General features: G+C 37.6%; 2 protein-coding genes across 5 annotated transcripts in view; both read left to right on the plus strand.

The window, feature by feature from the left end:
* The first annotated feature begins 899 nt into the window (after positions 1-899).
* On the plus strand, positions 900-6,529 carry LOC148415136 (LIM/homeobox protein Lhx8-like). Of its 2 annotated transcripts, XM_088429590.1 has the most exons (9): positions 900-1,002; positions 1,677-1,792; positions 2,315-2,449; positions 2,635-2,756; positions 4,331-4,551; positions 4,752-4,855; positions 5,021-5,116; positions 5,837-6,014; positions 6,164-6,529. In XM_088429590.1, the coding sequence occupies exons 2-9, from the start codon at positions 1,727-1,729 to the stop codon at positions 6,238-6,240; spliced, it is 999 nt and encodes a 332-aa protein (XP_088285716.1). In that variant the 5' UTR covers positions 900-1,002; positions 1,677-1,726; the 3' UTR covers positions 6,241-6,529. The 2 variants fall into 2 exon arrangements, with proteins under 2 accessions (XP_088285716.1, XP_088285717.1); XM_088429591.1 differs by lacking the exon at positions 1,677-1,792.
* Positions 6,530-8,393: 1,864 nt separating this feature from the next.
* Positions 8,394-26,647, plus strand: part of klhl20 (kelch-like family member 20) — a 28,015-nt gene continuing 9,761 nt past the window's right edge. The window contains exons 1-14 of one of the 3 annotated variants that reach the window (XM_088429813.1): positions 8,394-8,508; positions 9,555-9,615; positions 10,838-11,095; positions 11,244-11,352; positions 12,128-12,334; positions 13,769-13,927; positions 14,022-14,116; positions 14,252-14,367; positions 16,598-16,781; positions 17,164-17,307; positions 17,386-17,519; positions 18,307-18,515; positions 18,905-19,011; positions 21,566-21,646. In XM_088429813.1, the coding sequence (XP_088285939.1) occupies positions 9,593-9,615; positions 10,838-11,095; positions 11,244-11,352; positions 12,128-12,334; positions 13,769-13,927; positions 14,022-14,116; positions 14,252-14,367; positions 16,598-16,781; positions 17,164-17,307; positions 17,386-17,519; positions 18,307-18,515; positions 18,905-19,011; positions 21,566-21,646 (1,826 nt within the window). In that variant the 5' untranslated portion in view covers positions 8,394-8,508; positions 9,555-9,592. Of the gene's footprint in view, positions 8,509-8,993; positions 9,044-9,554; positions 9,616-10,837; positions 11,096-11,243; positions 11,353-12,127; positions 12,335-13,768; positions 13,928-14,021; positions 14,117-14,251; positions 14,368-16,597; positions 16,782-17,163; positions 17,308-17,385; positions 17,520-18,306; positions 18,516-18,904; positions 19,012-21,565; positions 24,423-26,647 lie in introns of those variants that run through there. The other 2 variants (XM_088429815.1, XM_088429814.1) reach the window with 2 other exon arrangements.

The raw sequence follows: 26,647 nt of genomic DNA on the forward strand, positions 1-26,647 counted from the left end.
ACTTCTACTTTTTTACTCTGTTTTTAAATTCTTCTCTTAATGTGTTGATTGTTTTCTTCTGCTTCTGAACATTGTGAGCGGTTGTATTTGGACATTTTTTCAGTTGTCTTTGCTTGTGTGAAACACAAGCTTTTATGTTTTGCTATCATGTTATGCAAACAAGGTTTTACACAATATTTTGAAGATATTAAAACTAATGATGAGCCCGAGCAAGTAATTATACAATATACTTAAAATCAAACCAAGTAAGGTGTTTAACATCAACAACATCCTGGAAAACAAAAATGTTTTTTAAAATAAACTCGTCTCTTGTCTTGACTTATATTTCTCAACATTTTTGGTTTGTTTAGCCAAGGTAATAAGTAAATAACAAACGCAGTGCCACCCAACACACACACATATTTGCCTATGTATTTTATCATTGAGATATGAATATGCCTATGATATCCAACAACTATTTTCTAGTGGAAATGTGAGGGAATTGTCCCAGTTTTGTAAGAAAAAAGAAAAAGAAAAAAGATGGACAGGCAAGGCATGCAGACTTTGCTTTGTGCAGAACAAAAGTGCTCAACAATGTAGGCTCCCGACTAGTTTTACGTGACATTTAGGCCTAGATTGTTCTCAGAAGAGAAGGGTACTTCATGCCTTTGGTTCCAAATATCTGGAACGTTCTTTGTTCATCAAATAATTGTGTTTCCTAAAATCAGAAAGTTGTCATTTCAAACGATTTTAATTTTGTGTTTTGTTGTGTCTGATGTTTATTTATTTATTTGCCAAGATTTGAAGTAGTAATAGGCTATGAAAGGCTCATGGTGCTGCAGCAGGCGGGCCTAGCACTCGAGTGGGAGGTGCATTTATTAATGAAGTTTAACTGACAGAACCAAATTAAAACAAGCATTGCCAAAGAAGCGAGTTGACAAGAAATAGGCTACTAACGTGGTACAGGAAATTAAGTCTGATGCTTTCGTGGGGGAAATGTTCAGCTCTGTCTCCAGCAGTGTGGTAAGTCAAGTGGCATTAGAGCTTGAATCGGATTTTCTGTTAGAAATAATGAGAAGCTTTCCTTAATAAAATAACAAATAAAATGCAAAATTAAAACATAAATCTGTAAATCGATGCATGCACGTATTAATTATTTGATTTACTTTCATTGAATAACGCAAAGCTTTTTACTTGTTTCGGTTTTCCTCCAATTTTCCGAAGTATGCTCGACTTTCATAGAACATACGCAACTCGTCAGTACCCACTTGTATAACGCATTATTATTATTATTAATATTGTTACTGTTATGATCAGTATTATTATTAATAATAGTAATAGTTGTAGCAGCAGCAGCTCAAATTATTGCACCCATATAATATTTTGCCGTCGCCAGTGGCCATTATGTGCAAACTATATGCGGGCAGCCGCTTTATTGAGTGCACCTGAGATATGCCAATTACACGTAGACTGAGTCCAGCTGTGCACGCATCGGCTGAGCAGTGTTTAGGAGGTGCCTTTCTATTAAATTCTTAGTTGAGTGCTTATTTATCACAGTAGTGATTGTAGCTTCTGCACGTCTCCAATAAATATGAAAATAATGGTGAAGACTCTTCACTGAAGAGTAAAGTATTGTCCCGTTGTTGGTGGTAATGAAACAAAATTGGTTTCCATGGCGATATGACCTTCGCTTCCAGATTTGGCCATAGTGGGCATCTACCAATCATTCAGCAATTGGGACAGAAGCATGTCAGAGATTCAAGTGGAACCTGCGGACACTTTTGTGCAACTTGGAAATTGTTTAATCGACACAGTAAGTTTTTTTTCTTAATTAACGACTTGTAGTAAAGTGCTAATCCAGTAGTCGGGTTTGTCGTGGGGAAATTGTGTGAAACGACTGATCGAGTGACTCAGCGCGCACATCAAAGTGCCGCCGCCTTTGATATAAATGCCAACAAATCGTGTGCTAGCAAAGCAGGTAATGTCTCAGTTTCAAGCTGTTTCTGTCGCTTTTTACGCTGTTAATACATCTACTTAAAAATAAAAGATATTTTGAGATAATCGGTGGATGTCATCCGTACGGAATTTGTTTCATTTATTAGTATTTGGGATAGGGAGGTAATTGTATTGTCGTGAGACACCTCAATTAGTTTTTTCCACGAAATGGTCATGGTCTAGAAAGGTACAAATAAAATGTCCCAAAGTTATCGTGAATCCTTCCTCGAACAACCCAAACGCAACACTTAAACTGTCAATGTTTTTTTTTTTTTTCTTAAGGGTAGTATGATTTGTAAGTAATTTCTTATGTTACATGTGTGAATGTGTCTCCTCATAGGGATCCTCTGGCTCTGAAGATATTTTTGAGGATTCCTACTCTCCCTGCTCTTCCAACCCCACTGGGACTTCTAAGCAGGGAAAAATATTCTGCTGTTCTTGCTGCCAGCAGATCGTGGACAGATATCTCCTCAAAGTAGGGCCTTGTCAACTGGAAAAATATCACTTATTGCTATTTGTTCTGCAAGCAAAGCGACAGCAGTAATGTTAGAATTTGGTTTGAGTTTCCCAGTCTGACATGCAATATTCAGCAGGGAGATATTGCAAAAAAAAAAAAAAAAAAGGTTAAAACTAAATGCTTTAAACTTGTTCTCATGTCAGGTGAACAACTTGTGCTGGCATGTCCGCTGTCTGTCATGCTGTGTGTGCAAGACATCACTTGGAAGACATGTGAGCTGCTATATCAAAGACAGACAAGTTTTTTGCAAACTTGACTACTTCAGGTAAGTCTACACCAAACAAAGTAAAACTTTCAACTTGATGTCAAATATAGCTGATTTATGTTTTAGAAAATAATGTGCAATATAAATCAAGGTGTAGTCTGATTAAATACATGAACCAATAATGTTCTTCATTCATGTTGACTTGGTGTTACAATGATGGATGGATGGATGGACGGACATACCTGTCACTAGAATGGAGGGTTGGAAGTTACACTTTAGAAAGCCCAGATTTTTTTTTTTTATTTTAGATATTTGCAGTTGTTACATATTAATTGATAGCATTAATATAATTAGTATTTACAAATTTGAGTTTCAAATTTTCAGGTGCATTTAAATGCCCCACGTGCTCACATTAGCAGCAAGTGCTAATGCCAGACACTTGTGCTGTATCAAACAATGACTGCATGGTTGACCAGTACTCTGTTAGTGTCCTTAACCAGTGATTCAAAATGATTCTTTTAATAGTGGCATTGTTGTTATCAATGTGAGCCAATGACAGGAAACAGATGCCAGGACGATTTAATCTTGCCGCTACCTAAACACAAGTGTACAAGACAACTTTTTAACAATATAAGCCTACTTAAGTTATTGCATTTACATCTATATTATTTGGTGTGTTTATTCTGAAGTTGGCCTCGAAGCTTAATCGCAATGTAGCCTGCTTGTTTTCAAAAGCCAAAAACTTCCCAGACAGCCAACTTTGTGTGTTAGGACGGGGGCAAAAGTTCGATTGGTTCACGTTCTTGACCAACACTTTAGCTTGATGGACTTATTGCATCTTACATAGAGCGATTCACATAAAACGTTCTGTGAAAGTTGCATATGATAACATGTTAGCCACGTTAGCTCTAGTAGTTAGCAGCTGTAGTGAACAGTGGTACTGAAGCAAATCAGGAATTGAACAATGTGATTGGCTGCTGCAGCAGAGGAGGACTCATGTGATACACAATGAGCGGCACACCGTTGCCTGTTAAGGCAGACGTGGGAGGGGGGAAAAAAAGCTTACCGGTTTTAACAGAAATGGACTGTTTTAAATAACCCTGACTTTCAAAATTGCAATGTATTGCCAATATGGTTATCGGACCATACCTAGTTGGCGTTGTGTTGCCTTATATTGTTGAAGTTTCTTTTTTGCTTTTTGTGCACACCAAATAAACATAACTATATAAATTAAAGATCAATGCAATGTTTTTAAAATGCTCACTTTACTCAAGGGGTTGTTTCACTTCTAATTTTCAAAATGCTTTTATACCTGCTCCAAGAGATTCTCTCTCATCCTCCACTTTACATGTGTGCGCCTTAGCCAACGTGTAATGTGTGTTGAGCAGGCAGCCTTCGTGTTAACGCACACATTCATTTTCACTGATCAATTAACTAATCATTGACTAAAAACAATCCGTTGCACCACAAATACTTATACTCTCAGTTACCAAAATTACATCTGTAGGACACGTATTCCTTTAGTTCCCAATTGTAAAATGACAACGAAAAGGCTGATGCAAGTATTGTCCACTGTCACCACTTAAAATACCTTACCATACCGATAATTCTACCACTGTTGTATTCTTCATCAGGAAGTATGGGACCCGCTGTGCACGTTGTGGCCGTAACATCCATACGAGTGACTGGGTGCGGCAGGCAAGAGGCAACACCTTCCATCTGGCTTGTTTCTCCTGCACCACATGTAAGCGTCAGCTGTCCACAGGGGAGGAGTGTGGGCTATTAGAGAACAGAGTCTTCTGCCGGCCCCACTATGATGTGATGATGGAGAATATCAAACGTTCGAAAGAAAATGGTGAGCATCTGAAGGGAACACATAATGATAAGATGTATTGGTGTTCTGTGTTTTAGCTCTTCAGTGTAGCTACTTAATATGTAACATATAACAACCCCTAGAGTTAAAATAGCATTTGGCCAAAAAAAAACCCAATAAAACTGCACAAAGATGAGGTTGAAATGAGAAAACATAACATATACTGTGTGTTGTATTTGAAGACCAATTCAAATCGGATGATGGGCAGGCAGCGAAAGATGGCTCTAGCTCCGTACCCAGACCTGCTAAGAGGGCCAGGACCAGTTTTACTCTTGAGCAGTTACAGGTACTGTATTGCGATATCAAACCCTGTGCCACACATTTCATTTGACTTTAGAGCATTATTATTTTTTTTCATATTTACATTTCCTGAAGATGTAGATGTGAGGGACACATGCTTGTTTAGGGTTACCACTTAGGTGAGCCTCATGCCCTCAACTCTTCTTTTCAGGTCATGCAATCCCAGTTTGCTCAGGACAACAACCCAGATGCCCAGACTCTCCAGCAACTGTCAGAGAGGACTGGTCTAAGCCGCAGGGTTATTCAGGTGATCTGAAATAATGACTCGTAGGACAGCAACTAATGAGCATGTAATGAGCAAGTTAAAAATGATTACATTTATTATAAGGGCTTCAACTTATGATGCTTGTGATAATCAGTTAAATTGTCGACTGTCAATTAATTGGTAAATCTGATACATTTAATCAGCATCACTTTTATTAAAAAAAAAAAAAAACTCACATTGACAGTGCAATGGCTACTTGTTTGGTCCCTAACATCAGGAAAAAGGGCACATTCAAATGATTCAATACAAAAATAATATGTCTGGTTACTTTGGAAGTCTATAGAAACAGAAGAAATCTTAAAAAGGGAGTGGCTGATTTTCCAAAGATTTTAACATTTTAATTATTTAAAAACGAATCAATTATTAAATTATTATCAAGTTATTTGATAACCAATTACTCGTCAAATAATTGCAGCTCTGTATTTACAATATCTTTTTAAGTTTTTTTCATTTAATGTTACATTGATGAGCCACACTAATAAAAAGTTGAAAGTTTCTTTTCATGTTGTGAGAACAGGCTCTGAGTCTCTTCCACTGATTTTTCAGTGTAAATATTTGATGTATTTTCATCAATTTGCACTTGCCTCCTTAATGATAAGTCTCTTATTCTGTCATTTCAACACAGATTGCATGTTGCATCATGTGAGATGACATGGTATTTTTGTTTTACGTCTGTGTCCTGGCACTTTCTTGCATTTGCAGGTCTGGTTTCAGAACTGCAGAGCCCGTCAAAAGAAACACATCGCCCCAAATACTGCCTCGAAAACAATGACATCACTTTCGACTGGACAACTGACACCACCGCTGATGGATGACTTGCAATACACTTCATATATTACCCCAGATGTACCGCTTCTCACCACATTGACCTATATGGATGGTAAGAAACCTTCACTTAACAAACACACTTTTTAACTAAATTAAAATTCATCTGCCTATATGCACATATTTAAAAGTATTAGCAAATTATGAGGGCATGATTGCAAATTGTTTTCATTGTGACCCATACTTGATTATTTACATTTCCAGTACAACCTCCAGAGCCACTTCTACTTCAGCCACTAATTTCCCATCCGCTGACACAACTACCCATCAGCCACGCTTAAGATGCGGACTAACACTGGAGAGGCGACGTTCACCACTCGTGATCTCTATTCCACATTGTCATTATTTGGGTGTTGGGTGAGCCTTTGCCAGCTGACTTTGGGCGAGTGGCAGGGAACACTCTTGACCTTTTGCAAAAATGAATCTAAGGCACTTAAAAATCCCTTGGGCACACGGGGAAGTTAGAGGTGTTGTTTTGTGGAATTTTATGTTTCCAAAATGTGTGTTGTATATTTAATTTATTTGCAAATGATGAAATAAGGCTTCGTTGAAGTAAAATATTTGATTTGAGATGGCATTTCAGTCTTCACTTTTATACTTATAGAATGTGAAAGGATGTCTGTCTTGCACAACTGCAAAATTCACAGCTAGTGGTTTGACTGCAAATTCAAATTAAAAACTACTTCGCTTTCTTCGCTACTGTTTTGTGGACCTCTCAAGACAAATGTGTAAGAGTCGCTGCTCAAAATAACGATTGCAACTCTCAAATCATGTACTGTATCTCATCTTTACAGTATTTCATGTATTTTCAGTAGGATGCCTTACCACCATTTAAAACTGGGGGACACAAACAAACTCATTTGCCTATGAATGCTGGGTCACACGATTTAATTGTGCTCTTGTAGGACAACATAGAAGTATAAAACGAATGTTGATATTCTGGATTAAATTTGGTAGCCATATACAACACTGTTTCGCAATGTGTCTGGGTCCAACCAAGCCACTTCTCGCAATTCTACTCAAGATAAGGTTGTGAGTCAAATTACTGTATTGACAAACACATAAATGAAGTTGTAACTGTCAAGATTAGCATTTTACCATTTGAGAAGTATTTTCAAATAGGCGTCTGATGTGAGTTATAAAAAATACATCTACATATTCATAACACAGATGAGGATAATGTTGTACTTGATGCGCTTTAGCTCAAACATGATGACATTTAGAGATAAAAGGTTCTTAGTTGATTGAATTTCCATGGAACAAGACCGTCCTTCAACACTAGAATGCTTCTACACTGAGTTTCTTTGGTCATAATTTTCTGTTGCCGTTTTAAAGTGGTGGCCACAGTTGTCCAAAGCTCCAAAGGGTCAAAGCAGAAGGTAAGGACAGATGTTGTGTTCGAACGGGTAGGTGTTAGCCGACAGTGATACGAGCGATTACTCCTGATGACAGCACATTCGAACATTTTGCAAAGCCATGTATAAATGTATTTTTTTCCATTTTTTTTTTTTTTAAACAAGACTATGGTACACATAGGTGTGACTAAAACAAAGTATACTATCGGTCATGGTGAAGAGTGGCGGCAGGTGCAAAATTTTTACTTGTTTGTTGATGACATAACAGAAAATCAAGAACTGCTTTTGGGGTGTGTTTGAATTATGGAAGGGGACAACAGAGACAACTGATTTAGAATGAGCAAAAGTATTTGGCAATTGTCTCATTAAAGCTCAGATGACTGGTAAAAAGTATAACAGCGAGCCACAGAGTCTGAATATTATTTTCAAATTCTCAAATGTCTTTTCTTAGTAGTTGAACTTTGATGACGTCCATTTAAGTAATTTAAAGTACCTCTTGGTAGTGTTATCGTAAAAAGTACACGCCCCCCCTCAAAAAAAAAAAAAAAAAAAAACATGACACAGCCCTAGAATAAACGTGTAAAAATGTTTAATCTGTTTTGTCCTGCTTTTGGGGGTATGCTGCTTCAAGTATGGAGGATGATTTATTTCAATTGCTTAAGTGGCAGGACGATGAAACCGTAGTTTTTGGCTTCACTTGAGTACCGAACCTTTTTGTTATGAGTATGCCAATATAAAAAAGTAGAAATATAAAAACGAATACAAAAAATGTAATTATGTCAAATGTACATATACACTTTATATGTATTTTATATTATAAAGAAAATGCACATTCATTTGGGCATTAGGACCATGTCTTTCACCCAGTAGGCATGTTGCAATGAACCTTTGATGCTTTGAGCCTGTTGGCTTAGTCTTTGCTGTTTTGGACAGTGTTTTATCAGTGTTGTGATGACATGTGAAGAATAAAGATCTACACGAGCACAGCAAAGCGTGGTTCTAGCGCTTTGACGTGGGTGACCTAATACATTTCCTTTATTTTGAAAGGAGTTTTCCCGGAAACATCAAATGCCATTTGACATGCGCAGACCAGCGAAGAAGAAAAAGCTACGTATTCAACCATTAAACTTGTAAACATTAGCGACCAGAGACGCCTATGTTTTACTATGTCTGATCTGGGCATATATATTTAAGGTAACGAATGTCTCACGTCAAATGCTCTTTCTCTTTGATCGACATATTTTTTTTCATCTGGTTGTTTCATGTTTGTATGCAATACATGTTAGCATTCTTGTGATAGCAGTTTTCAGTCATATCCGTATGCGAAAAATGATCAAATATCACTCAATGAAAATGAGTCTCTTGTAAATATGGTTCAATTTGTCGCTTTTAATAACCTTTGTTTTTGTCCGTTATTGCTTAATATGCTCGTCATGAGAACTCGCCAATGGCTCATTCGGCTAATGTAATAGCATACAAGTTAGTAACTTCAGAATGGTCCAACTCGTTCAACTCGTAGTTGGTTTTAAATCAATAGTACTTTGTATTGGTGAGGAGTTTGACCCTCCCCCCTTCAACAAACAAACAAACAAACAAAACTCCTTCCAAGGACATTTTTAGCTCTGCTCCTTTATGGGACGTCTGCGGATGCCAATTCAGTTTACGACACGACTTGCCTCTTTTAATTTATATGAACTACTTTCTTTTTTGTAATTTTACCTTTCTGGAAGTAAGTTCCCTTAAGACTGATCTATACTGCTATGCAATACAACAGCCTCCTAAGAATGTAGATTTGAGAGGTTTGACACATACTTTAGTGGGACAAATATGACCCAAATGTGTATAAACGTCATAGTTTGAACTGCCGTCAGCTCGTGCAAGATCTCACTTTAGTGAGCATCAAATGATTTTACAGAAACAGAGAAACACAGACGTTTCCAAAATGATATTTGTGCTCTTTATATGCAACGTTGTTTTCTTACAGATTACCCAAACTTTTTAAGTTAAGAACAAGGAGTACACAATCCTATAGTGCACAAGTATCCTCCTTGTTTTCGAACCTTCTCTCAAATACACCTGATTCAAATGATTAGGATCATTTTCAAGTTCCCTCAGAGCTTTCTAAACGCTAATCATTGGAATCAGGTGTGTTGGAGAGAGAAAACATGCAGAAAGAATATTGGCTTTTGTGGACTGGAGTCCGCCACCTATCTTTGTCTGAAAAGGTTTTGTTGTTTCAGGTTTTTAAGGAGTGGTACCAGATACTGTTCTACCTTGCATGGACCCAAAGCTGATGCGCAGGTATGGCTAAACAATATTATTCATACATGGTCTTGAACTGGAACCAGGGCTTTTAATCATCAGTAATTTGTCTTTTTTCCCCCCTAATTAATTAATTGATTAATTAATCAGGATTTCAAATTAGCAATGTGGAAAAGGCACAAACATGAATTGATTATGATTTCTGTTAGTGTAATAGTCACGTAACATCTGTCAAAAAATGCAAAGGTCCAAATGTTGATTACTGTTTCCCAAAGTAAATCGGATGTTTGTATATGTCCTATGTTAGTTGAACAAAGATAATCAGTCTGCTTCAATAGAGGAACACAGAAATTCGCCAGTATTACTGTTGAAAGGTTGAAATTTTGATACTCAGACAATTTTAAGATACTCAACATTGCTAAACAAATGAGTAATCTTCATTGTCTTTTTACTTTATGAACTTGAATTAAGGGCAAAAACTGTGTGTGGCGCCATCCTCAGGTTAAACACTGGACTAAACACTACTTGACTGCCCTCTCATTGGTCAAGCAGAGACTTATTAGTTGGCCTGAGTCTGCATGAAACACATGCCACAAAAAGATAACTCACCGAGAGAGGATAGTAAAAATCTTTATAATTTAAAGGGACACTGTGATAGCTTTAGACTATTTTTCATTAAAAAGGAATACATTAAATGATTATCAATTTCAAAAAGTTGCAAATACATGTGTTCTTAACGACCACCGGTATATTTTAAATATAATCATAGGTTTAGTTATTAAATGATATTACATGGGGGGTGGCACTTCTCTAGAGGCTGCTATGTTTGTTATACCTACAGACAATGGTAAATGCTGCACCTCCTGCTGTCCGTAGTGAAAAACGGTCTAAATCTTACCGTGTCCCTTTAATATGATGCAATGAACTAAACACTTGGTGGGACATGGTGGGATTTAAGAGAAAATTAAGCAGCAACCGTCAAATAGAAGCTAACACAGTGCACACTGGGCAACATGCACCTGTACGCATGTGACAGTCAAAAGGCTGGACAAAAGAGAAAAAAAATAATCGATTTTTTTTGGACTAAAAGAGAGCTCCTCAAGACAATACACTCTCACATTGAAGTTCTGTACGTTTGCTTCACTTTATTCGCACTTTAATCTTACATCCCTCTCAACAGTAAATATGCCCTCATTTCTAACTGAACTGTGATTTAAAGCATGTATTCACTCACTTGACTGGCAATGTTGTTCATCTCAAGGGCCACCAGCGCACGTCAAGACGCCACTGGAATGGACATCACCAGCCGCTGCACTCTGGGGGACCCTAACAAGCTTCCTGAAGGGGTCCCCCAGCCTGCGCGTATGCCATACGTTTCTGACAAACACCCGCGGCAAACTCTGGAGGTGATAAACCTGTTGAGGAAGCACCGTGAGCTTTGTGATGTAGTGCTAGTTGTGGGTGCCAAGAAAATCTATGCCCATCGTGTCATCCTTTCTGCTTGCAGTCCCTACTTCAGGTAAAATGGCTTGTTAATTGGAGGCTTAATTGTAAATTGAGAAGTTTGTTGTAAGGAAACGTCTGTCACTTAATTGATTGCTTCGCCATTGTGCATTAGCATCCTCAATTTTTATGCCATGTAGAATGTTCTTTCCTGTTCTCTTTAGGGCAATGTTTACTGGGGAGCTTGCTGAAAGTAGGCAGACGGAAGTAGTTATTCGAGACATTGATGAGAGAGCAATGGAATTGTTGATCGACTTCGCCTACACTTCCCAGGTAATCACAATTCTGTGATGGATTTTTGGGTAAACTGCATTCATCTTATGTAGAGTACGTGTACTCTAGTTGTTTAAAATTTTGCATTTTGTTATCCTGTTATCAGGGACCAAGTCCAAAAGAATGAGCAATTTTGCACTTACCCAACAAGAATGCCAATGAAAACTCTCACAAGAAATACCAATTTAGTTTGTTTTTATGTTCAGAGTTTAGCATGTGTACAAAGTTCAAGATCCTGGGCCTTTTTGTCTAAGACTTTATCCCGGTACTCCTCAACCCACTAAGCAGATCAGATAAAAGGGCGTTGGTTTTATTTCGTCCCAGTAGTTTATTCATTTGTCCAAATAGTAGTCCTCATCCCCTCCCCTCTGCCTTCAGTCCGGACCCACACACATAGAAGCAAGGATCAGCCATCAAAGGTTCTTCTTTAGCCAAAAACTTGTTTATCCATTTTATTATCTGAATTTAGAATGACCTATCCTTGTAAAAAGTAAGTTATGACTGAATACTCTGTTCTTTGTGAATTAAAACACTTCAAGGACACTGGTTCAAGGTAATGTATACATGTGAATTTGAAACTGAAAATGTCTAAAAATGATATTTGAAGTACAAAGCATGTTCGATATTCAAAAATAATATTTAAAGGTATGTAAAAGCACTACACTGAATATAAATGATAGTTTGACTTTATCTCAGATCGATTACTGAAGATCAGTAAAACAGCGTTTCCAAAAAATCTATCACTTTAAATTAGTTGTGCTCCCTCCCCTTGCAGGTGACAGTGGAGGAGGGCAATGTCCAGACTCTGCTACCTGCAGCCTGTCTGCTTCAGCTTGCTGAGATCCAGGAGGCCTGCTGCGAGTTCCTCAAAAGGCAGCTGGATCCTTCCAACTGTCTGGGTATCAGAGCATTTGCAGACACTCACTCCTGCCGTGAGCTGCTGCGCATTGCAGACAAGTTCACGCAACACAATTTTCAAGAGGTAAGAAGGTATTCATGTTGACATTTTTCAATCCAGTACACTGTTCATGCATTCATACAGAAGAGAAGGCAGATGCCACCCGGTGATATCGCAGTTGTCACCTGCACATTAATACCAGTACCTAGTGATGGGTTGATGAGGCGTTATGGAGCGTGTCACATTATGTTGATTGACACTGTGTTAATATTGTGTCATCAAATTCTGATAACTGCTGGACGTTAAAAATCCCTGCAGGCAACCCACTTGACAAACTGAACTGACACCGATTTGATGACCTACTCCATACAATAATATCATTCAAGTCATTGCATTCATAAGGTATTCTTCCATGTCTTTAAATATAAACATGTATCATTACAAAAATCTAAGTTCAATTAGTTGCGTTCATAACATATAATTGCATATCTTTAAATAATGTGACATGTATCAACATGAAAATATCAAAGAAATTGACGTGAATGAGGATGCTCCAACTATTTGTCTTGATACCATTTTTATTAAAAAATGAGTTTTTCCAACGTTTTCAAATGAAATCTGTTGCGATTTCTCCTGTCATGGAGAACACCCTCACAAGGCAGTTAAGCAACTGTGTGATTTGGATGATTTCAGTGGTTGCTTCGCCTTGACAGACGCACTTTCTTATGAACAGAGTTTGGCACATTTTTGCAGTGCCAATGCAGTTCATGCAACACGTGATTGTTTTAAAGCATTATACGCACTGACGCAGGGATTGTTCTCTGAGCTCGGTGCGCGCATCGGTGTTGCCGGACCCATCACTACCAGTACCTGATTTTTTACACAATTATTATTTGAAATTTTCAGCGATGTATTTATACTGGTATTTTTTATTTTTTGCTGATTGGATTCCACATTAACAACCACCAGATGTAAGTAAGGGTATTTAAGACACTGACAGGAACATTTTTGACAGGCTCACTGCTTTACCGTTTTTGTCCAAGCACAGGTCGACCTTGTTTATAACTTTATTTTATTTTTTTAGCTTCAATTTGGGTGAATCTTACAAAACACAACAATAAGTAAAGAAACACCCTGAATTAAAGCTGGGAGAAAGCATACTTCATACTCCTTTTTTTCAGACCAAAATCATGAGCATATCGCGGGCCGTGAAGCGGCAACTCGTGAGTTTGCGATGTCAGCTGTACACCATTGAATGTGGGGCTGAAGGAGTATCTATGCCATGGGTTCTGCAATTGTGTATATGAATGCTCATATACATAAATGGTTGAAAATGTAACAGCTGTTGGGTTAGTAGCAAAATACTGTAAGTGCTGTATTTGCTAATTCTTTACTTTAAGTGTTTACAGTGAAATTTGTAAACCAGCCAAGCGAAATAGAAATTGCTTTTGAAAATGATTGAGATCCTGAAAGCAATTTTTGTGTTTCATTTTTTAGCTCTCTCCTTTGTCTTGTCAGGTTATGGAAAGTGAAGAGTTCATGCTGCTGCCTGCCAACCAGCTGATTGATATCATTTCCAGCGATGAACTTAATGTGCGAAGTGAGGAGCAAGTTTTCAACGCTGTGATGGCTTGGGTGAAATATAGCATTCAGGAACGCAGACCGCAACTACCCCAGGTTTGGTTACAGTTGGTAAAGGATTTCAGTGCCAGTGTAGTTACAAAAATGGATACACATTGACATTTTCTTTCCCCCTTTTACTTGTTTTTAGGTTTTGCAACATGTCAGACTACCGCTTCTTAGCCCCAAGTTCTTGGTGGGCACTGTTGGTTCAGACCCTCTCATTAAAAGTGATGAAGAGTGCAGGTATTCCAAATGATAAGTCATATGTTTTGCTCATGTAGAATTTGCATTTAGGTCTTTCTCATTCCACACCGTATCAGTTGTATATTTTTTTGATAACTATTGGGTTTACTCTTAACTTTGTTCTGTGGCTGTTAGAGACCTGGTTGATGAGGCTAAGAACTACCTTCTTCTGCCACAAGAAAGGCCACTGATGCAGGGCCCCAGAACCCGCCCAAGAAAGCCCATACGGTGTGGTGAAGTACTTTTTGCAGGTCAGTTTATATAACGTACAATAGAAATACATATGGTTTAGAAATCAGCATTGGCTGTTTTTACAGGTTAAATAAAAACTCGCAAACATTGAAAATACAGGCAACAGTAATGGCCATGTCATAAAGTGCTGATCAAAATTTTAAGACCAGTTGAAAAATTGCTAGAATTTACCTTTTGCACATGTGGATCTTAACTAGGTTTTAAGTAGAGCTGTAATATACAAAAGCAAGAAGGAGTGAGGGGAAAAAAATAACTTGTAATAAAAAAAACAAAACTGAAATAAGCTGTTTATCAGCTGATCAAAAAGGCAAGCTCCATCTGTCCCTCCATCCATGAATGATAGAATGAATGAATGAATGGATGGAATACATGAATGGAATTTTTATTTATGATTTTTGTTTTCCCAGCTGTTTCAAAAAGTACATATTTTGCATAACACATTTGATAAACTCAAAATAAATTAAGACAAATGCAAATATGCAGAGGGTGGAAATGACAACTCTCGCTCATTGTGAATCTCGGGGCGATCTAATGATTTTATTTAATTTAAATTGCTACTCTGGTACTTAACTGTGTGGTAGCAGTATGAAGCTAGATCCTGATGCGAATACTAGTCAAGTATTCCATATTCTGTCACTGAAGTGAACAGCAAGCACTGAAGTGAACAGCAAGCAATTTCACTGAAGTGAGGAAACTGATCAATACCACTTCTGAGTTGCAGTGCTTATCTGGACATTCCTTATGAAAGGAATATTTGTGTATTGTAATGTTCATTGTTATCAGGCACGAGGAAGACATTGGAGATGGACTGAGCGAGTCAGTTTGTTGCTATCGAGCACAAGCGTGAATTAGAAATTGTAGATTTGTATCACTCCTCGAGGCCTCTGCTGGGACATGCTCAGGACATTTTCTTCAGGAAGGCATCCAGTACACATCCTAACCTGAAGCCTAAGGCTCCTCTACAACAGCTCTACCCCGAGTTCCTCCCGGATGACCGAGGTTTTCAAACTCGAACAGGCAAACTGTGGAGGAAACTCGTTTCGCCCGATTATCCAGGATCTTATTCTTTTGGTCATGACCCACAGCTGGTGACCATAGGTGATGGCAGGAACGTAGATCAATGGGTAAATCGATCAGCTCCTTCCTTATCACAACAGACCAACACAGAGTTCTCATCACAGCAGATGATGGACCGATCGGCCTGTCGATATCTTGACCTCATCCTCAACCTGGAGAAGGCACTCCACCCTTTTCCTACTGATGACCATGCTGTCATATTTGGATATGCTGATCTTGTACAGGTATCGAACACCCCGTATCAGGGGTTTCTTTACCCCATACTCCCGAAGCACCACCCACAGACTTCTCTGAGGGACACGAACGCCTTCTCCCAGTTCACAAAACATATCTAGACCAGTTGGGCAAACTCCCATACACCCTTGATCCTTCCGAGGGTGTGGAGCTGGTCCACTGTTCATCAGCCGGGATGAAAACCACATTGCTTCCTCCTGAATTCCAGGTTTGACATCCACCCACTATCTCCTTTTGGAAAACATTTCAGGTGGCATCAAAATAGCTTCCAATGTTACTAGCATGACCAGGAGATCTTGCTTGAGATCTTTGTTTTTTACCAAGCACAGTAGAGGGGCTTCATCATGATCTTGGGTCGTCTGAGTGTTAACAGCTGGATTTTTCAACCGGACAATGCTGCAATTTATGATGCTTGGTTGACAAAAAGACTTCTTCAGGGTGAATAACATCACTCTTTTGGACAATAATCAATCAATCAATAATCAATCAATAATCAATCAATAATCAATTACTGTGTTTTATTAGGAATTTTTTTGTTCTGGTTTGGAGGGTTTTTTTTTTTGTTTGTTTTTCGGAGCAATAGCCTTAAACTTTTGATTAGCTGATTAACAGCTTCTTTCAATTATTTTAAAATTACAAGTTAATTGATTAATTCCAAGTTCCATTATTTTTTGCACATTTTAGTACTTGCTAAAACCTGATTGAGATCCAAGTGTGCAAACGGTCAATTTTTCAAGTTGTCATAAGGTTGTAATCAGGTCTGTACTATATGCCCATATATACTGTATAAACAAATGTTTCACCCATTTTCAAACTCCTTTGACACTCTGACTTTGCCCTAGCGCCTAGGATAAGATCCTGTAATTCTCCCTGCTCCTGAAAAAATATAAGGCTCAATATTCATCCTTTTTGTCATAGTTGGTGGTTGGTGCAGTGGGGATGCCATATCCAGTGTGGAACGCTATGATCCTCAGACCAATGAGTGGCGGATGGTGGCGTCAATGAGTAAACGGCGTTGTGGAGTGGGTGTCAGTGTCTTGGATGATTTGCTGTATGCTGTTGGAGGACATGACGGCTCCTCCTACCTCAACTCAGTAGAAAGGTATGCTGCAATATTGCTTTTGATGGTCTCTTCGGAGCAGTAGTTCCCTAAGCTTATCAAAGTAACCACTATTAAAACCTTTCACTCAAGAGCTCATGCCATACTTGAAGAATCACTGAACCCATTATTTAATTAGGTAACTAAACAAAAAATAATTAGCAGTAAATATAAAATAACAGTTTTTGAGGGAAACTGAGTGCTAACTAATCTAAATGCTCTTTGAGCCATTAAATAATAAAGCAAGGTATACTTTGCCATACCCTTGCTTTAGAGAGGAAAATAGTAAAAAGGAGTCTAATTCCAATGCATTATTTTTTCTTTTCACATACGTATTGTAATCTGTTTGCCTTGTGCCATTACCTGGTTCCTTTTTCTGTTTCAGATATGATCCAAAGACAAACCAGTGGAGCAGTGATGTGGCGCCGACCAGCACCTGTCGGACCAGTGTAGGCGTAGCTGTTCTTGGTGGTTATTTGTATGCTGTGGGAGGACAGGATGGTGTTTCTTGTCTCAATATTGTAGAAAGGTATCTTCTGAAACCCCATGTTATTCCCCATTGAATTAGGAAAATAATTCAATGGATTACTACCCGCTTGCTGCACAGGTATGATCCAAAGGAGAATAAATGGACTCGTGTGGCCTCTATGAGCACCAGGCGACTGGGTGTTGCTGTTGCTGTGCTAGGGGGTTTTCTCTATGCTGTAGGAGGGTCTGATGGGACATCCCCATTAAATACAGGTATTAAGTAAACAGCATGATATGAAGTTTTTTTCTACTGAAACTGTAATTTTAGAAAATGCATTCTCAGTCACGAGGTTAGACCCAATGAACATAAAAAGAGCGTGCCTGAGCCCGATGCTTATTCAAAAACGACACTCAACATCTTTTAATTACAGTGGTATCTTTACTTATGAACGAAGAAAAATTCAACTTATCAAATGCCTGGACGGAAATATATTGTCTCTTGTAACGAGAGAAAATTCAAGATAAGAAAAGCGACATTGTTGGTATATGAGAGGCGATTGCTCAAGCCAACATGACTGTTATGTAATACGTTATCACAACATTCATATGCCGGCTTGACCACAAACGAGACGATAGTTTTTTTGTTTTATTTTTTGCACCGATGTTTACTGTGGTCTTCCACTTTTCATCTTTACTCGTTTCAGCCGCACTTTCCACCGACATTTTTGATGCATTTTTATAATTTAATAATATTCATTTAAAGGGTTTAGGAACATTTTTAGGCTATTTTTGTCTAAAAAGCGGTTCTACTTATGAAAGATTGACATTACGAAATGACTTTCAGAAACAAATTAATTTTGCCCAAGTACCACTGAATTATGTACGTCTTTATAGTTTTTTTTTCAGTGTATTGGGAGAATGTTTAGCACTTATCAAGGAGACATAATTCAGTATGTGCTATTATTTGCTGAAAAAAAATCACCACTTGGCATTATAAGTTGGGAACTATTAGGAATTTTTTTTTCACCTGCTATTCTTCCTCCCTCATTCTGCTCTTCAGTGGAGCGTTACAATCCTCAGGAGAATCGATGGCACACAGTATCTCCAATGGGTACCCGACGGAAGCACCTTGGCTGTGCAGTCTACCAAGACATGATTTATTCTGTTGGAGGCCGGGATGACACAACAGAGCTGAGCAGCGCGGAGCGTTACAATCCAAGGACCAACCAGTGGTCTCCTGTAGTTGCTATGACGTCTCGACGGAGCGGGGTATTATTGCAGTCATCGTTATTACAGTGGACCTCAGCTTTTTGTGGGTTATAGGGATTAGGCTGGCCTGTAGTGAAAATCTGTTTATAATTGACACCCAAGCAAGTGGGGAGAAAAAAAATCCCCCTACGCCCACCCCAACAATAAAGGCCAATATTCCAAACACATTATTTACGAAAATGGGGTGGGAGTGGATTGGAACCATTCCTTATGAATATTTAAAAAAAAAAAAAAAAAAAAGTTAAACATCAAAGGTTTTTTGTTGTCACCCACAAAAATGCAAATCTTCGGGTTTCAAACCACGAGTATGTACTTCATTCAATTGTCTTGTCACTTTGATCAGTTTGTTGGTGTATTTGTTCTGATTATTATTTATTTATTTATTTTAGGTGGGCCTTGCCGTAGTCAATGGTCAATTAATGGCAGTAGGAGGATTTGATGGGACGACGTATTTGAAAACTATAGAGGTTTATGACCCTGACGCCAACACATGGAGGTAGGTAACCCTTGCCTACCTACGAATAGTTACAAAGATTCAGACTTTCAAAGAGACTGCCATGTTAGTTAAAATGTCATTTACAATGTTTCCTCAAGTGAAATTTTTAAAGAGGACTGCTCTCCGTCGAGTAAGATGTTTTGCATTTTCCCATTTCAGGTAGCATGAAAGTCTGCTCCCCCGAATGCAATCCAAATTAGTCTCATGTCCTTTCATTACAAATAATTTTCCATATGCTATGTTTTTATTTTATTACAAACAACAACATAAAGATTCCGTATGAGCCTGCCCTCTTGTTGGCAAAACTGACAATTTTTGTCACCTGCTTATTTTGATAAAAAATCGTATGAATTGCCATAATTTGTGGAAATGAATTGGATGAAGGCTGAACGATTTTGAAAAACAAAATGTAATCAGAACCTCCCTCCAATATTGCGATATTGATTTAATATACAATTTTTTTTCAAGGTCGGATTGCCGATGTATAGTGGGTCCCCGGAATACGAGATTAATCCGTTTCGCGGTTGGGATCGTAAAGCGAATTCATCGTATGGCAGGCAATCCAAACCTATGTTAAATAGCTAATGCGTGTAAAAACACCAAAATTGAATATACATATTAAAAAATGATATCAAAATAGTATAGTAAGTGCTATATATATATATATATATATATATATATATATATATATATATAACATACATGTATACATTTGAATCACATCATGAATAAAACAAATATTGAAAATATTTATTTACCTTAGCGTGAGTGACAACCTTGTTATGGCCATATTCCGTAGTAACGGTAGCCTAGGGTAGGCTAGCTTAGCCTTCTTCGTGTGTCTTGATTGTCTTCAGCTTTGTTTCCGTAAAAATAATCTTCTTCTCTCTTTAACATCACTAGCAATCTTGGGACCCATGGCTAACCCATTCAAGTTTGAACTAAGCAGTAAAATTCACATTAAATACGTTATTTTAAGCACTCAAGACGAGATCCAGTCTTTAGCATGCGCCCATGGGACCGAGACGCCGACCAATAGCAGAACAGCATTGTAGTGACATAAGCGATAAACTGTGTATAAAAGTATGAGCGCAGACACGTCCAACATATCGGTCGCGTACGTACACTGACCGCCATGTTGATTTTTGTCGTAAGCTGAACAAATGGCGTAAAGAGGGGACAAAAAAAACATTGCGGTTCAAGTAAGGTGAAAAAAAACGCAAGGCAGGGATGTCGTAAACTGGGGGTCCACTGTGTTATTATTTTTTTTTTAAACAACATAAGCGATACATTTGTGGATTTTATAATAAACAGTATCAGGTATCATAAATGTTTTGGTTTTACTGGGCAGGCTTATGCTAAAACAATGGCAAATGATTGCAGTAGAACATCTACTTAAGAAATTCATTTCTTTCGGAAGTAATTTTGGTAACGTGAATCTATCATCAGTAGAGACGCTTTTTTCATGTAAATAGCCCTAATCCTTTCCAAGCCTCCCAAAATAGGTCTAAAGCCTTTAAATGAGTAATGTTATTAATTTGTAAAAATGCATAACAAATACATAGTAGAATTACATTAGTACATAGAAATAAAAATATGTCATGTAAAGAATAATAAGACACTCAAACCCTTTAAAGTAATCATTAATAGTAGCAGTTGACAATATGAATGCAGGTTCACTTGTTTGCCTTGCGATGTTGCTGGAGTGTTGTGATAAGTGCAGTGCAGGGAGAGACACCTTTTTAGGACATTTAATGTGTACGTTTTTATTTGACATTTCCAGTGATCCAGGAATGATTTACAAGTTCACAGGAGCAAATAATATTCATTTTTGGATTGTTTTGAGTGTGTAAGTTTATTTAAGTTTGGGGTCATGCGAAGTGTGAAGTCATTGCTAAAGTGCTAATGAACTTCTAACAACGCTAACGTCAACCGCGACAGCCCAAAGTGGTATGTTACTGATGTGTTTTAATGTGAATATGTACAATTTAGCCGTAGCTAATGTCAATGTTATGTTTGTTAGTTCTACAGTGTAAATTGTTGGTGGGTTGGGTAGATGAAATGAGTAAAGAAGAAAAGTGGAAGACCACAGTAAACAACGGTGCAAAAAACTAGTGTCTTTGTGGGCAGACCAGCATTTTACTAAATTATAAAAATGCATCACAAACTGTAGCAAATGTGATAGACATCATGAGTTGTGATAATGTATTACATAGTCTTGCTGGTGTCTCATATGCCGACAATGTTTGCCTTTTGTATCTTGAATTTTCTTTTGTTACTAGAGACAATCCGCCCAAGCGTTTTTTAACGTGAATGTTTTGTAATAAGAGGCGTTCGTAAATGGCGGTACCACTGTATATCATATAGTCTATCATAATATATCAATTTAGGGGTCACAGTCTCATGTTTTGCTTGGTACTGCCATTTAAATGTTATTAACCTTTTTTTAAAAAAAAAATTAAATCAATGCTTCTGTATACATCCTTAACAACTCTTAAAAAAATACATGTTGATCCCATGCCTTTGGTTTTAACTTTATTTGACCTCTTCGCAGGTTGTATGGTGGAATGAATTATCGACGACTAGGTGGTGGAGTCGGCGTCATTAAAATGACTCACTGTGAATCCCACATATGGTAACGCTACCATCCCTAACACCTACACTTTGAAGTGGATGCCACCAACACTCATACCTCCATAAAAGACTGTTACTTATGTGAGGATGAGAGATTTTTTTTTTGGGCGAATGAGATTGAAACAGAATGCGTTTCCAATTCTTCATCCCTCCTTCAAGGTCATGAACTTTAAAAAAACAAACAAAAAAAAAACTGTTAGCTTCAGTGATGAAATATGTTGCTGTGCATTGTGCACCAAGAGCACACATCTACCAAACATCTCTGGGCCTACAGATTGGAGAATCAGTTCTAAGGTCCCTCTCCAGTGAAATCGTGCTTCTACCCTCTAATCTTCTCGCTCAAAATCAGATTTACAAAGATTTGCAGCTGTGTCTAACTGGAGAGTGTGGGCAGTCACTCTATCCAAAAAAAAAGTCTAAATCTATTGAGTTTTGAGGAGATTAAAAGGTCGCTGGAAGGAAAATAAAAACACCATCTAGCAAATATGCAATCATTCTGTCCTTTTTCTTTTGAGGCGGATAACAGGGAATGCTAACTCAATACATGCTCACGTTTTTACATAGCTTGATGCTGTATGTGAGGCATCACAGTTAATATTCATCTGGCATTTTAAATAGAAAAAAGCAATCAAACTAAAACGGATAGGTCGCATTGCATTTCATTACTTGAAGTGTTTAAAATGTTTGTTTAGGACTCTTCATCACACTGCTGTAATAAATTAATTTTCAGATTCCGAAATCATGCATTTCTGATGCTCTGTAATTGGCTCTCGTTTCTGAAATGGCTCAGTCTGCTTTAAGATAACTTGCTCAGTTTGCTTTGTATAGACATACATTGTCCGTGTTGGATCCACTTTGACTCGGCTGAGAAGTTGATTTCCTCCCCACCTTTTCCTCAAAAAGAGGCAATAAACTCTGCTCTTTTTTTATTAGTTGCTGGCTTTACTAGAGGATTAATAATCATGCAGGGCCCTAGACTTAACATTTTGCACTGGTTGCAGTGGTGCACCCAAATTTTCCACGGTATCACAGTCAACATTGAAGTTTTGTAGGTTCATTTTTCCTAAACAAAATTACTGGCTGTCTTTTTAGACAATATTGACCCGTAAATGAATCCCACTTTAATTATTAACTAAATGGGATCATCATTATGTATGTATATATATATATATATATATATATATATATATATATATATATATATATATATATATAAAATGATGAAACAAAGGTAAAAATCATAATTGTTAAACACAACCGACAGCTTCTACTCACTAACATTGCAATTCCTTCTTTGCCATTTATAAAATTGCAGGTGTCACCTGTGTAAACCCTTGTTCATTATTATTATTGTTATTATTATTGTTAGCAATCCTGGCACCCAAATTGGTCTCAGTGTAGGTAGGGCCCTGTAAATGACTGCCATCCATTAAATTGAATATAGCCTTTAGGGGTTTTAAACAGTACTGACAAAAGTTGTAAAAACCTTCAAAAATACTCATTGTAAGATATTTCATTGTAAGATGTCTGTACATAATAAAAGTTTGTTTGTTTTTTTTTCTAATAAAAGGACCCTATGGTCTTTGAAAAATAGTTAATATATTGGTTACAGATCATTTTCAGTAGATGACTACACATTTCATCAGTTAAGTTATGCAGGCTTCACATGGTCAATGTTTCCGTCAAAATTAAGTACAAGGTAATATTGCGGCAATAAAAACAGCATGCATCTAGTGGACATAATACATGTTACTGCAACAGTTTGGTTCAGAAATCAAGGTGTAGCTTACAAGAACATTGTTTATTTTAAATAACAACTTCCCCGTTGAACATGCCCAAGACTTTTACTAAGCTATGTAAATGCAACCCATTTCCCATTTACGCTTACATCACTATGAATGAATTCCGCTTTGCGTCACATTACCTGTGAAGGCGATTGTGTGCAGCATTGTAGTCAAATAGTGCCACCTGCTGGAGTCTGTGGAATAATGCCGTTTTTCTTTGTGGGTGCATTTCCCTACTGTAATAGTTGTTGATCTGATGTGAAACCAGTTTATTTCGACAAAGGTTTGGCTGTATGGCAGTGCAAATGGAAGTACATTTTAGATTTTACAAATGACTTTCTTTAATCATGATTTTTTCCTCTTTCCAAAACGACATAAAACACAATTTGAGTCACTGGTTGATAGAAGCAAAGGTTTGCACGCTTTAGTGCACTGGTGCTCTGCAGGTATGGCCTTGTTTTCAACATTTTGACTGGCTCTCTGTCACACACCGTTCAACACTGTTTTGCAGTGTGTGCACGTGTGATAGAGCAATTAATGCATTCAAAAAGCTCGTAACAGTAAGTAAATACTAAAGGCAGCTTAACTCTTGTTTTCATAATTTCATGAAGGAACAGATGTATTATAGGAATAATGTTTTTCAATCTGTCACGATTTCCAATGTAATTATGCAAGTCTTAAAGTTCTACAAATCAATGCATCCCTCACAAAATTCAACCATTTCATGTATTTTTTGTTTTACCATCATGCAGTCAAGCCCAGTTAAGTTAGAAAACAAAAGTGAAATCCCCTTGCTGAATAGAATGTTTTCTCTCAACTGCCTGATTCAGTTATGCACTCATAAATGTTACGTTTTGTTGCCATGAATTTTGTACCACGCAGCCCTATTTGTGACAGTGCATTTTTATTTATTTTTGTTTTTTATTTCAAAAAGCAAATGCGATATTAACGCTGAAGGATTTACAATACTCAAGAAGAAAAACTTCAAAACATCTCCAGTTTTACACTTTTTTTTTTTTTTAAACAACTCCGACAGAGATTGGGCAGTTTGTATATGTCTCAACTTGAGGGGAGTTTCCCAGACACTGTGCTCGTGTAATGATCGGTTGAAACTTAGTTGACTTGTTTGGAGTGACCTATGTAAAAGATGTCCTAAATGTGATCTAAACATAATTCCTAACACAGATTCATTTTTAGGCTTTGGTCTGAACACCAAAAATGTTCTCTATGAAAATAATAAAAAAAATGTGTTTTAGTGAAAAAAGTACCCATATTTGTGTATGTTTCATTATAATCTACGGTATTGTAAGATTTATCTGTCATTTTTTTAACAAGCAGTTATGTAGTTTATTTTTATGAACTCCCAAAACCTTTGTTATGCTAAGAACAGCAAAAAGTCTGAAGAAGGTTTGTGAAGATCAAAAAGTGTGTACCGTACATAGGGAACATATGGAACTGAATATTGACTTCCTCAGGCATGATGTTAAATTGGCCAAGGAGGAATAATAGCTGTTGTGAATGAGTCTTCCCACGGCATGCTGGGAACCGCTGCCCAGTGTAAGAATGATGGTAGATGAGGGACAAGGGCAAATTAGCCCAGCTCCGAAAAGAGCAGTCCTCTTGAGGACCTCACCGTTACGGTGGGGAGGCGGGCATATCTGTTAATCGGGATCTATTTCATCATCACACTGTCCGTAATTAGAGACTGGATCAAATATTTACACAACTAAGCCGGTGCAAAACTAAAGCATCAGCGTCGAGATATTTTTCCCAGGTGAATATACAGTACATATTGTACCTGAGCTTAATGATTGTTTATTTCCAGGGAATTGTGAGGAAATTGAGTAAATTCACACAATTTTATCATTTTAATTTGCACAACCATGTTACACGTGCATTGCAACTTCACTACAAAATGGGTGAGTGCTCTTATTAATAAATGTAACAGGAGTAACGTTCCACACTTCCGTTATGGCGATAACATTGCTCCCATGCCAATTACTTTTTGTTAGCCTCTCCGCATTCCAGTCTCCTCCTATATAGAGAATGGAAAATAATAATCACGATTATTTGGGTCAGTATTGAAATCATTATTATTCATCACGATTATTCATCATGTTTGGTAACATGTCTATTTATGGCCCCTTTTAAAAAAGCAGTATATAAACAAGTTTGTCACGCAAACATGTGGGAACCCTGGTGGTAGGATAAGTGCTTGATTTGACATGTAGCAGACTTTTTAAATGTTAATATCCTTGAGGATAAGCTACCAGTACCTTGCCTGCAATATAAATTAACTTTCAAAAACTGTTAATCATTTTTTACAGTTCTTTTACAAGTTACAAGGTAGTCTAAATCTGAAACAAAAAAACAAAAAAAACCAAATCCAAGTGCATCAAAAGTGCATGGAAGAAAAAAAAAAGATGCCAAAGCCTTTTCCCTGGGAACCATCCGTCCCCCCAATGTTTGAGAAGTACTGTACTGTCCTAAACGTTGTCCCCTGCCTACTGCCTGTAGACTACTGGGTAGGCACCAGCAAGCCATCGTCTGTCTTGAGGCTAAGTGGCAATAGAAAATGGATGGATGGGTGGATAGTAGCGTCCCCTGGTGGCCTAAATGAGCGCTACGGAGCCACACACAACTCTCCAGATACACATTTAAGACTCCCATGAGGCAGGCCTATATGGAGTAGGATCACTGTTAAAAAGATGCACACCTGTTTAACCATTTGTTTAAGTACAACTCTAAGATATGTTGCGAAAAAAAAAAAAAAAAACACAATTTAAAGTTGTACTCACATGCAGTACAACTTTAAACTGTTTTTTTTTCTCTTTTTAAAACTACAAATTGAAAACTTGCAAGTGCTAAGTATTTTGAGTTCAACTGTCATTTGTATGACTATGACTCTTCATGAGACACAACTTTACGTCTGTGCACGAATCACTCATGTGGATTACCATATTTGGAAGCGTATTTGATTACGTTTGGGTAAACTCAAAAGCTCATTCGAAACCTTACCCGGCTGCTCCATGTGACTGATTCAGGAATCGGTTTGGTGATTTGTTGACAGAAATAAAAACCCTTCTTGTGCCGCATTCAAAATAGGGAGTTTTGTAGAGAGTTGCAGTCATTGCGAGTTTGCAAAGTTTGGAAACAGCAGTAGGCTAGAGCAAGCGAGGAAGATGAGACTTTTCCTTGTGTGGGAACAATTTAGCACT

Source organism: Hippichthys cyanospilos, chromosome 12 (genome assembly GCF_059441005.1).
Source record: "Hippichthys cyanospilos isolate Australia breed blue-spotted pipefish chromosome 12, RoL_Hcya_1.0, whole genome shotgun sequence".
Classification (NCBI taxonomy): Eukaryota; Metazoa; Chordata; class Actinopteri; order Syngnathiformes; family Syngnathidae; genus Hippichthys; species Hippichthys cyanospilos.

Bases quoted from the DNA above. Each gene is read 5' to 3' on its own strand.
- LOC148415136 (XM_088429590.1), top strand. From the start codon at position 1,727: ATGTCAGAGATTCAAGTGGAACCTGCGGACACTTTTGTGCAACTTGGA. The intron at 2,450-2,634 runs GTAGGGCCTTGT...TTCTCATGTCAG, and splicing joins TGGACAGATATCTCCTCAAA to GTGAACAACTTGTGCTGGCA. The intron at 5,117-5,836 runs GTGATCTGAAAT...TTGCATTTGCAG, and splicing joins TAAGCCGCAGGGTTATTCAG to GTCTGGTTTCAGAACTGCAG.